Consider the following 12,861-nt stretch of genomic DNA (forward strand, 5'->3'; position numbering starts at 1 on the left):
TGTTGCATGCTCAATACTTCCTTAAAATAAGAAGCTTGAAGGGAGAGGATTCAACATTTAACAAATAAAACCAAGTGGGAACAGTTTTCATTTTCGAAAAGAAGAAAAAAAATTGAAGGGTTTCTTTAAAGCATTTTTCACAAGATCGATCCCTTCTTTTCGCTACTACCTCCTTCGTTCATCCGTAATTTCTTCAATCATTGAACAAATTTTTTTTAAATTTTTTTTTATGAAATTGCGCATCTATTTCAGAACACCTAAGGCCACTTAAATACACAATAATAAACAAAGGCATGATCCAAAAATAGTTAATCCTCATCCATTTTATTTCTGTCTAATTGCATTACTTAACACGACATCATGGATTGTTGCAAATCAAGGAGAGTAATAACATGATGTTAGCCCATCTATACATTTATAAAAACCTAGCTCGATTCAATTTTATGCCAAAAAAGCTTAAGCGTATGAGTTAGAGCCCATCAAGTAATAAATAGCATAAATTACAGTAATCATCTTACGTGACAATCTATTTTCACTATTAGGAGGAAGGTGAAGACTCAGAGCCTCGCTTGCTTTACACATTGCAAACCTTTTTGCACAGACTATCCTTCAACAAGGCAATTGAATAATACTCATCATATTAAATCATGAATGCATAGTTGATGGTGGTAAGAGTCCTTGTTAGACAAGGTTCATCGAGGTTAGTCTTAGTCGACCCCTTTTTCATTTTTAATCTCGGGATTGAGTTTGCGTTTCAAAGCTTCCAAGCTCCAAGGTCATAAACTTCGATCGCACGCAGAGTAGCTTTGGATTTTATATTCAGTTCAGCACTTAATTAAACCCTTCTAATTAAAAAAAGATGATGGGTGTTAAATTGTCCACAGGTTTATTAAGCATATGCTTTTTCCAACCAAAAGGGTTTACTAGGTAAGCTTTAGTTTTAGTACTCCACCTGACAGTGCCCGTCCGTTTTCGTGTTAAAGTCACCGACAAGATAATTTTACTCATTGACTTGAAAGTCCATACTTTGCCAGCTTGTGCCCTACCATGAGATCGTGCAAGATTTTCTTGATGTTTTATTCCATTCAGACAAAACCTAAAGTGGCCCATTGAATCTTGCTCTCTCATGAAGACTTCAACCTCGGATCTTTTTCAAGCTAGGATAAACCCTAGATGGAAATCATCTTTCTTCTCTGTGAATACTCCATGCTTCCGTTAGTTTGATATAGAATGAAAAAAGATGCAAAGTAATTTTGCTTCTTTCTGGTTCTTTTGCCGTGCACTCGCCCGACATGGTGAGAAGAATCTTATCCAAGAGCTCATGTGGATACATTCTTTCTCCCCAACTTTGACGTTCACGCATTTACAGCCGCTTCTTTTACCTTTCACGTACAAGAGATGTTAGGATCTTGTGGACCAATTCAAAAAGCCCAGGGAATGGATCGTTGCTTTAAAGAGCTTTGTTGCTTTTCCGATGACCCCTTGGGCATCTTCTTCATGAACACGCTCACATTTTACAGGTCTATGGAAAAGATTTCAATTTTGAAGTGACTTAAAGGAACTTAGTGACATTATTAAAGGTACTTGCGTTGGACACGAAATACACCCACATCTAAGGCCAAAAGCACAATCAAACGGAACTGTGGTAAACCGCGTTTTCACACTAGCTTTGAGATGCCCTGTTCGCTGTCAAATTCAAGCGAAAAAGAAGGGATGATGGAAGACATATTCGTCGTTTTTTGACGGGCTGCAGTGGAAGTGACAGGACTAAATCAATAAAGAAGAAGATCCCCTTAATTTGCTGTTGAAAAGGTCTTGGAACAATGGAGATACATAGGAACCTTCCCAGGTACAATAATTTAATCTTTCGACACGCCCAAGATCAAGACTGAAATGTTTTTAGCCAACAGGTGTCCCAAATTGAAATAAGCCACGTCATGGTCCTTATATATTATAATGATCATTCTGTAGTTTTCTAACCTTAAAATCTATCTAAAATCAATTACACCCCCGAAGGAGACCATAGTTTCAGCAAGCAAAAGCATCTTCATCATAATCTTGTCTGCCGTATGAATCTTCCCAATTGTCCTACTGGCATGTTCCTCGAAAACACCTTCGATCGCAAAATTTAAACCAGAATTTTCCCTGCAATAATGCCACTTAATTTGAGCACGCCTTCGATGTGATTCAAACATGACTAAGACTCCGCTCATTTCGCAGAAAATGTGGCATTTCTAGAAAATATTTTTTAGGAAGTCATTTTCTAGGAAAATTTAATTATTTTCCAGTGTTCGAATGAAACTTGAAAATGAAATGAAAAATATTTTTCACTATTTGGTAAGGAAAATCTTTTTCTTCATATGCTCTTTTTCATTTATTACATTTTTTTAAATGGATTTTTCATATTTTTTAAAAACTGATTTGTAATTGCTTTTAATTTTTAAAATCTATTATTAATTTTCTTTTCTTTTCTTTTTTTCTTTGTTTTCCATCTCCTTCTTTCTTAGCTGGTCGCGACCATGGTGATGGCTCGTGACCGGCCATTGGCGAGCCTCGAGCTCGCCAACGAGCACAAGACTCACCGCTTACCATATTGGTGAGCGCAAGCGTCGAGCTCGAAACTTGCCAGATCGACAAGCACGAGCTTGAGATTGACAAGCTCGAGGTTTGCTTGGCGCAGCTGACGACTAGCCAAGAAAGAAGAATATGGAAAACAAAGAAAAGAAATAGAAAAGAAAAAGAAAAGAAGAAAAAGAAAGGAGAGGAGGAAATGAGAATTTGTAGAGGTGTGAGATAAGAGAGATCAAGTGAGGAAAATATTTTTCACTTTTTAAAAGTGAAAAACATTTTCCTCTAATTTAAAAGACTTTTTTCCTTTTATGGAAAACATTTTCCCTAAGAAATTCATTTTCTGTGAAATGAACACCGAAAAATCCGAAAAATATTTTCTCGAAAATTATTTTCTGCGAAATGATTGGAGTCTAAATGGCAGCTGATTCGATCTTCGAAATGTAACTCCAGAAGCACCTCCCGACTTGACCATAATGAGCTTCTCTCTTCGTTCTCTATAGTTTCAGTACCCTGCGCAATGTGTCCTGGTTTGGTTTTAGGGCAACAGCCTTATCTTGGTGACCCTTCGGTGGCATGTAACAGTAACAATTCTTCTTCCGCCTTTAAGCAATTGCATTTTATAATGGCCTCACGTCAAGTTGCACAAGCTTACCTCATCTTCTGGTCGCATCCTCCGTACGACATCATTTACTCCATCGCTCAGCTCTTGGCTTCTGATCCTGCTCAGATCGCGTCGGTAAACTCGGTCTCATCAATGATGAGTTTCGACCCCAGAAAGACGTTAATTGTTCCCGTGACTTGCTCCTGCTCTGGTCAGGATTACGATGTGAACTCGTCCTACGCGGTCCAAAGCGGAGATTCTTATTCAAGCATCACCACCAATGTCCTCGAAGGCCTCTCAACATGTGAAGCCATGGAGAGTCTGAACAACCTATCGTTGGAGAATTTGCGAATCGGTCAAAACGTTAGGGTTCCTCTCAGCTGTGCTTGTCCCACCAAGGGCCGAAACGACGCTGGTGTGAAGTATCTGTTGATGTACACGGTCGTTAGAGGAGATGATATTCTCAATATCGTCAAAAACATTTGCTCAATTTGATTTGGATACTAGAATTACACTAAAAGCTAATAGAATCACTGAAAAAAACCCATGATTTATCCTTATAGTACGGTAACAGTTCCGGCGTGACAGCTGCTCTCAGTGCCCCAAACTTCATCACCTCCCGTACCATTGCCACCACCTAAGTTTAGTTCAAAACATAATTGTGTTTAGACTCCCCTTGAGCTGATTGGCGGCCTCACTGGTTTAGGGACTAACATGAAGGTCATTGCAGCTTTTCAATTTTACCATACATGTAAAATCATGTTCAACCCGATGCCGCAATGCGAGAAGCACAAATTTTCAAATGGATGATTTGCACATTGACTAAAGTGGATTGGGCCATTAATCTGTTCACTCCAATCAACTGTAGATCAAATATAATGAGATATGCTTCAAAGTCTTGAAGGAGAGAAAATGGGCCCAATGCCCAAATGCATCCACAAGTCCGGGGAAACTCTCACCTCAAGAGTTCTTTGGACTGTGTCATCCCTCTTCATCCAAAGTTGCTGCCAAGTCATTCAAGACAGTTTGAAGGATTGCAGCAGGGACATTCCAATTCTTCTTCATGAAGTGCAATTTGTTTTAAAACTGTTAAAAAGTGATCTATTTTTGGAAAGCTCTAGACTACATCAGACTACACATGCTTAAGAATTAAGCATACTTAATAGAGAAGGAAAAAGTGGTGGCAACAATTTGTCCAAGTCAAAGTTTAAGACTCTCATATGTTGAAGTTTTTGGTACTACGTGGGGAGCAAGAGTACATGGGCAGCAAGTGTACGTGAGAAGGAAGAAAAGCTAGCTGGAAGTTGGCTGAATTAAGTCAAAAAGAGTGGCTACTTGTAAAATGTCAAAGTCAGTTGAAGCTTGTAGTCGGTGAAACTTGCCTATAAATATTGTTAAAAAAAAAAAACTTGCCTATAAATAGGCAAGAGTTCTCAGCCTTGCTAGATATACGACCACTAGAACAAAATGAGAGAAAGTGAGCTAAGAGAACCAAAAACTAGAAACTAAGGGCGCGTTTGGTAACGATTACATTCCGGGAGCCGATTCCCACTAGAAATTATTATTTTTAATTCTGTTGAACCGATTCGAGTAAAAAAGCGCGTTTGGTAAGCTGTTCAAAATTTTTATTCGGAATAGAATTGCGTTTGGTACCGTATTAATTGATTTTGTTCCAAATTAATTTATTTTGATTTTTAAATAAATTTTAAATAATTTCTTTACTTTTTTAATTTTTCTTTACTTTTTCCTTTTTCTTTTTTTTCTTTTTTTCCCCTTTTTCCTATTCTTCTTCTTCTTCATTTGGCCGGTCGCCGGTCCGGCAAGAACCGGCCAGACGAGGGCCGGCGACGCTCACCGGAGCGTCGCCGGCCTCGGCGAGGTCGGCTTCGTCGGCCGAGCCTCGGCCGGGCGAGCGAGGCTCGGCCTCGCCAGATTTGGCGAGGCCGAGCCTCGCCGGCACTGGGCGAGGCTCGCCCAACCACCGGCGAGGCTCGACCTCGCCCGGCGAGGCGGGCCTCGCCCGCCACCGGCGAGGCTCGCTGGCCACCGGCAAGGCGGGCCTCGCAAGATCTGGCGAGGCCAAGCCTCGCCGGTGGCTGGGCTTGCCTCCAGCGAGCTTGCCGGACCTCGCCCTGGCCTGGCAAGCCTCCGGCGACCGGCGGCGGACCGGCGACCGGCGGCGGCGGCGGCGGGCGGCGGTGGCGGGCGGCGGCGGGCGATGGCGAACGACAACCGAGATGTTGAAAGAGAAGAACAAGGGTTTTACCGTTTTGATTCTTTTTTCCGATTCTCGGACGTAGAATCAAATTTTTTTATTCTCAAATCTTGTCCAAAATCGTTCCAGGAACAAAAATTTACCAAACGCGATTCTCGTCCCAAACCGATTCTAGGAACAAAAAATCGGAATCTGGCAAGCACTATTTTTGCAAGTTGCCAAACAGGCCCTAAGAGACAGCCACTCCATTATCTTTTGTACTACACAAGTCCTTGAATAAAATTTACTTTGTGCTTTCATTTATTTCTCACTCCCTTGCCATATTTCATACACACTTGCGCGCGCACACGCTTCCGCAAAAATCCAACAAGAACCTTGTATTTGTGGGCATCACGTGTCAGTTGCTGGTGCTGACTTAAAAAATTCGGACGTATCTGTGAACAGCAATTTGATGGAAGGACTTAATTTGTCATTGGACAACAATATGGGGATTAGAATTATAACCGGAGAAAGTATAACAAACAAAAATGAAATTTACCAAAATCACAGGAGCCAAAACTGTGATGTCCTCTTCTTTTAAAATGAGCTACCTGGATTGGTTCAGTAATGCAGCCCATGTGGCCTCAATATTGGCATTGAAAGTGGGAATAGATTGCTCTCACGACCGTAATGGAATCTTCGGCACTAAAACTTCCATTTATTTTGTAAAAAATAAATGATTTGTAAAATATTTTTTTAAATAATCCTTTATATCATTGATATTTGTTCTAGTGTTGGGAAGATCACGATTTTACCCTTTTAAATCACGGTCAATGAGTTAAATCATGATCATGGACAACGAAATTGTAACAACGCTAGGAATTTGTGAATATATATTTTGTTATAAAAATAAGTAGAGACTATTTTAAAATATGTGTTCCTTGGGAAAAAAAAATTCACAAAATTTTATTAAAATACGTTAAATTGGAAGATCCGGAGAAACCACCTTTACTAGAGAGATGGGCAAATGGGCCAAGGACAAGTAAACATGAGTGCACAAATCATTGTGTTCTTGAAGCACAGGGTGAAGATCCCGGCCAATGGAAGGAAACTGTCTTAAGGGGTTTCTTCATTTATCTATATTTATTTTAATGTCGTTGAGTTATGCGCCATTTATGTGATATAACATTGCATATATTCATCTATAATCCGGCGATCATGAATTTCATGCTAGATGTTGTATCACATGCGGCGTTTTCTTTTAATCGGAGGGAATTTCAGCCGGTTGCCGAGTCACGCCGGCTTCATTATGACCTGCACTGGAGAGGGAAGATACGGCTGCATCGGCAGCAAAATCAAATGATGAAGTCCTAAAGAAGCACTAGCAAATGGGCGGAATAGGGAGATTGAGATCGATTTCGGGGTTCCCCCTCCGACAAAAGAAGAAGAAAGAAGACATTCCCGAGCAGTTAGATGTCCGTGAACCAACCTTTAGCCAAAGCGAACGCGCTCATAAGCGTCGTTACTGATACCAGTTAGTAATGAAGCAGCATATGTCCAGCAGATAATATCATTCAGAATGCATCAGATGAGATTTGTGCGTATTCTTGAAATGGACGGTCTGCGGTATAGCTTTTAACAGATGAGCAAAACACTCGCCGGACGGCTCATTCAAACTGTCATTTTTTGATGGATTGTATTTTCATTTTGTTGTCTTCTCAAAACGCAGAAGGAAAGAAGCGATCCTCATTAGGCTGGGACAAAAGATCGACAGCCTATCTTTAATTCATGAAAATTGCGTTGTACACATAAGCTTTCATTGTAAAAACAAACAAAAACAAGATAAAAAGACTCACAGAACATCTGCTTTAGGCTATGAAAAGAGCTATATGTACATTCAGGAACTTATACAGTCCCATCAGATTACGATCCCGAAATCAACGAGCTTTGACTGGACTGATGATCTGAACAGCCTCATCGGTTTCCAGCCTAGGAGAAGCCCAAGACCCTTCCGAGTTGTCGGCACACGAGTGAGTGAGCACAGAGAGATTGAACACGATCTCGGCCATGCTCGGCCTCAAACTCGGTGCCTCTATTGTGCATGTCCTGGCCAAACAAGCCAAGCTCAGAGCACCATCCATGGGAAAGAACCCATCCATGTTCGGATCCATCCACTTCCTGAGTTTCTCCTCTCTCTTCCCTCCTCCATCATCATCATCATCATCCAAAACCTCCCTTATCTCTCTCCACAGCATCCCGATCTTGCCGCTCTCCTTCATCCCCATCGCCTTCTTCCCCGAAAGCAGCTCGAGCAGCAAGACCCCGAACGCGAAGATGTCCACCTTTAGCTCTGCTGGGCTTGCGGCCGGCTTCGCCATCGAGAAGTTTGATATTTTGGCCTTGAACCTCGAGTCCAAGAGTATGTTGCTCGTCCTGATGTCCCCATGGACGATGCTCGGCTGGGCGTGCTCATGCAGATATTGCAGGCCGTTTGCAACGTCAAGGGCGATCCGCAGCCGCTGGATCCACATGAGGACTATTGACCCTGATGAGGATGTGCATTGCTTGTGCAGCCACTTTTTGAGTGATCCATTATGGACATACTCATACACCAAGAAGCGAGGACCATCAATATCAGATGCCACACCCATTAGTTTCACCAGATTGGCGTGATACAACCTCTGCAGAATTTTCATTTCTTCTGAAGATTCGTCCTTGATTTTTTTAATTGCTAGAATTTCGCCATTAATGTTTGCCTGGAAGACCGATTTCCCGATCTTCCAATGTTCGCTGAGGTCTGCTGTTGCCTCCATAATCGCTCTCAGATCGTACATTATTGGCTTGCCCAAATAGCCCGAAACACCGGACAGCAACTTATCCTGCACAGCCTTCAGCTCGAAGCTCTCGGACCTAGCAAATTCCTTCGCTGGAATTAGATCAGATGTCTCTAGTGGCGAGCCATTTCGGTCCAAGGCCTTTTTGGGCTTGCCGTGCATATAGACCAGAGAGATTGCCAAGAGGAAAACCAGAGCAGCGCAGACCGAACTGGTCATGATCACAAGGTGCCATCGATGGTTTGTGCCGCGTTTGCTAGGGATGGAGCTGTAATTCTGTGTGAGAATCGGCAATTGCGAGACCGGGATCAAGACCGGATGGTCTATAACCGAGGTGAAATTGTTCTGGTTGTTCTCTGCTATGATAGCACCTGGGGTTGCATTGAACTTACTAGCCACGGTTGAGACTTGGTCATTAGTCTGCCAGACATAAGTAATGAACAAATTGAGTCCTGCCTCCGATTGTGCCTTTGAAGGGCACCTGCAAAACAAAGGGAATACGACTCGCGTCCCGACCTTAAGCGTGTTCGGGTTCAGGGACGGATTCGCGGCCTCTACAGTCTGCCAATTGGTGAGATTCTCAAACGCGTGGGTCGAAACCAAGTAGTAGCTGTCGCCTTTCATGATTTCATACGTGACATTAGAGAAGTAGCTAGTCCCGTTGCATCCGCACTTGATCGGTACCAGCAAGAGTTGCCCTTGGACCAGCCCATTATACTCCGACGTGAGGTTACTCGCTTGGATGATCGATCGACGGCTGACATGAAAAAGGTCAGAGATGTTCCCCACATCCATGAAGTCCGGCGGCTGGGCAAAGTACGCGACATACGTATCGCACGATTGCAGCGAGTCCGAGGAACAAGAGTAATTCGCTCCTTTACCGGGTGACTGAGCTAGAACTTGGGCACAAGAGAAGAAGGTGAAGAGAAGAAAAGGTAGAGTTTTGGAGGAGAAAAGGAGGGCTGCCATTGTTAGGAGCTCTGAAAATTAAGCCCCCAAAGCACTCCAATGTGCACTGATTAAGATTAAAGAAGTTCTGTTGACGTCAAGAGCAACAATTATTGAGACAAAAAGCTAGAGATTGTTGTTAGCGTGGAGCTCTCAAGAGTACAACAAAGTTGGTATTGCAATAGAATCTAGCTTTTCAATTTGTCTTTGGCTCTGATTTATGCTCCTCTTCCTAGTAAACAATATGATTAGTAGTAAAATATTCATATAATATAGTCCCAAAAATGACAAGTTCTCTAAACTAATGGAAAATAAAATGAAAATCATGTTTCCTGGATGGTGTCTTTCTGATGAAAGTGTCTTTGATAGGGACCGAAAGTAGTATAACGCAGAGGAGATGTCCAAGTTGGGACGGCAAGGAGCCGGAGATAAGACAGAAAATTTGGATGAAAAAGTCAGCGATCCAATGATCTCTATTTTTTCTCTTTATTTTATTGGAAACCATATATTGGAAACAAAAATAAAAATTTGAATTTGAATTTGAATTTACAAAGGAAGAGCCGTCTGAAGTGGCTGAGAAATGGACTGATTCAATGTCTGTATTCCCTTTGTCTAGGGAGGATGAGAATGTTTCTTTCAGTGGCAACATCTTCTTGTAATTTCCATAAATACATTGACGTATATATTTATCTATTGATGTAGATGTTGATTATACAGATGGCTAGCAGCAATCGCCAATCAGCCTAATTTGGTCCTTTCTTCTCAAGACAAACTTGAAGGATTACAAAGTGAGATAATCTATACAATTTGAATGAAAGGCCTCTAGACTCGGACTATTTGGAAGCGCATTCAAACGACAACATATCCAAACACCACATCGCGAATTTTGAGAATATCAAGATAGGCGAAAAATGAAAAAAAAAAAAAAAAAAAAGACCCAATACTAGTGATCCTCAATGATAGACATCATTTGTTGCAAGTATATCAAAAGTGGCACAGAATTGAATCCATCAACGGATCATGTCACATCTCGTGTGTCATTCATTTCATTGCAAATGCTATCAAAATTGAAGCATGAATAATTCCCATGTAAAAGATTTCACAAAATTTCCATATTATGAAATGTGTAAATTAGTAATTAATGGAAAAAAATTACTGAAGAAGTCGTAGATAGGTACATACGTACATACATATGTATATGGTTAGAGAGATTCTTTAAGATTTGAAATTTTTTGTAAGGTTGTTCATAAGATAAAAGCTATTCAGATTTTAAATATAAATTTGTGAGATTCAGGAAATAAAAATGCATTTATTCATGGATAGAATATTTACAAAACAATAAACTAGGGATATAATGTAGAATAAAAAATTGTGATCCCTTTTTTAAAAGTATAAAATACTCTTTATGTATAGATGAAACTCATTCAACATGGATTATGACTGGGCTTGGAAATAGTTTTCAAAATGGGCTTTGAGCACCCAAATTCCTTTTGGTCAAATATTGAGTGTTTGGAAAAAAATTTACAAACCCCATTAGGAAAAGTTAGCCTTCTAAAGGCTAAAATCCCAAAGCTGATCTTGGGGTACCTTCAGCTTTTAGCCTTTCTAAGCATGCAAATATGGATTATTCATCTTCTCTATTGAGGGCGGTCGGCGGGGTTGTATAGGCTTGCGATGGGCCGGCAAAGGGCTAGACGGAGGCCAACAACGGTCACGCCGCCGAGGGGTCGCGGTGAACTTTGTGAGGGGCCATGCGATTTGGGTCACTACGATCTTGCCAAGGCCACACCACCTCAAGCAAGGGTCGTGCGGCTCAAGTGAGGGTCGCGTGACCCTCGGAGAAGTGGCACAACCCAAGTGTGGCCCTCATCGAGGCCCCCCAACCTTAGGCAAGGGTCACATTACCCCCGTTGGCCATCACCCAGTCCCAAGCAACCCTAGCCGGTGGTTGAGGTCTAGCAACCTCAGACGACAACCACCACTGGCGATATGAATCGCCGACACCCGCTATCCTTCACTAGCCAAATATATATATGTTTAATAATGAAGGTTTTTTGTAAATATAAGTATCCAAACACTATTTCACTTAAAGATACTTCATAATGGACTTTTAGATTACAATTTATCAAATGCAATTTACATTTTAAAAAACTCATTTAACTTAAAGCCCTTTGCATTTTCCTAAAGATTTTCCCTAAAAGTCCAACCAAATGCACCATGTCTCATTTGTAATTATATTCCAAAAACTTGGACAGAGAGGCCAATTGAAAAGCTTGGGCCAGACCTCTTATTGTTGTTAGCCCTAACTGGCCCACCGTCACCCTGTACCTGCAATTATTCAAGTTCCCAAAGCCTACTAGTTCTCTTCTCTCCTTTTAGTGATTACAGTTAAGTGATATCCGAGTAAGCTTTTGTGTACCTTGATTAGTCCATCTCCCTGGGTAATTTAAAGGCTCATCCACCACATCAATCTGGTGCATTTATGGTTTTACTCCTATAGTGCTACTAATAAGGCTTGAAAACACAATCACAAGAGAAGCAAATTCTTTTACTATATGAGTCAACATGTTACTGATACACTGAATATAGGTATTCCTAGTCACTAATCAAAATCCAAGTCAATGGGTGTCTTGACCTTGATTTTGATAACAATCTCGGATTGTTTAAGCACCCAACCAATCTTCACTGGACATGATGAGCCTCTCATTCTACATACACAAGCTAATTCTACATCATGGCCTAGAAAAAAAAAAGCATCTTTAGATGGTTTCTAGTCAAGCTTTGCATATTGAACTCCGAGTTGATTGGACCCGGATCTGTCGAAGGTGGTCTTGTCCAGAGTCAAAGGATCTGTTTCAAAGAAAATGCATCCATTGCCTCAAAAAAAAAAAAAAAAAAAAAAAAAAGAAGAGAGAGAAATGAAAAAGGAGTCCATTCTTATGGTTAAAAAAGGGATGGCTTTGTCTAAGAAAAATTACTTATACTTTCTCATCAAAATAGAAGAATTATCTGAACTTTATAAATTATGAAAACATTTCGTACAACCACAAGTTGCTTCTCATATGTGTGTGTGTGTGTATATATTATATTGGTGTAGCAATCCGGAAGGTAACGAGTTCGCTTCTTTGTACTAGTCATGAAGTTTCAGTTTTTACCACTTGACTTATCCCTTCAGCATAAAACATGGTAGTATTAATATGTTTTTAAGGTTGAAGCTCTTTAATGGCGAAAAAGAGTTTGTTTAAAAGATAGTGAAGAGAAAATGCGCCAATAACTCATACTACAATCAATCCTCAAAACGCCACAAACTGTCTGGACGGATTGAACTTTTATTAGAAAACAGGCCTTGCCCTAAAACGCAGGCTTCAACATGAGTCTCTGCAATGTAATATTATATAGCCTTAGCTTATAAGACCAAGTAGTGATTTTTTTAGTAAAAGTTTCAGAATAGTGTTTCATAAAGTCTCCCTGGTCCCTACACCGAATTTTTTTTCAGCTGGTCAGAACGAATGCTAAAGACAAAGCGTGGATGCTTGCTTAGAACTTCACCAAACCCCATCAGTCAAAATATTTCCTAATTGCAGCTCAAAACCAAGTCCAATGCAGAAATCAGATTGGTGTTCAGCCAACTTTTCTCGCGCTTCTTCTGTTCTGCTGCATCGAGAACCGAAAGTCATGCATGGTTTCTTGCGTGACTTGTAATTTAAGAATTA

At 40.9% G+C, this 12,861-nt stretch overlaps 1 protein-coding gene across 1 annotated transcript; it reads right to left on the reverse strand.

Annotated features, from left to right (window-relative positions):
* Nucleotides 1-7,169: 7,169 nt before the first annotated feature.
* Nucleotides 7,170-9,198, reverse strand: LOC104457219 (serine/threonine receptor-like kinase NFP). The gene has a single exon (XM_018860004.2). The coding sequence runs from the start codon at nt 9,167-9,169 to the stop codon at nt 7,304-7,306; it is 1,866 nt and encodes a 621-aa protein (XP_018715549.2). The 5' UTR covers nt 9,170-9,198; the 3' UTR covers nt 7,170-7,303.
* Between the last annotated feature and the right edge of the window lie 3,663 nt (nt 9,199-12,861).

Source organism: Eucalyptus grandis, chromosome 8 (genome assembly GCF_016545825.1).
Source record: "Eucalyptus grandis isolate ANBG69807.140 chromosome 8, ASM1654582v1, whole genome shotgun sequence".
Classification (NCBI taxonomy): Eukaryota; Viridiplantae; Streptophyta; class Magnoliopsida; order Myrtales; family Myrtaceae; genus Eucalyptus; species Eucalyptus grandis.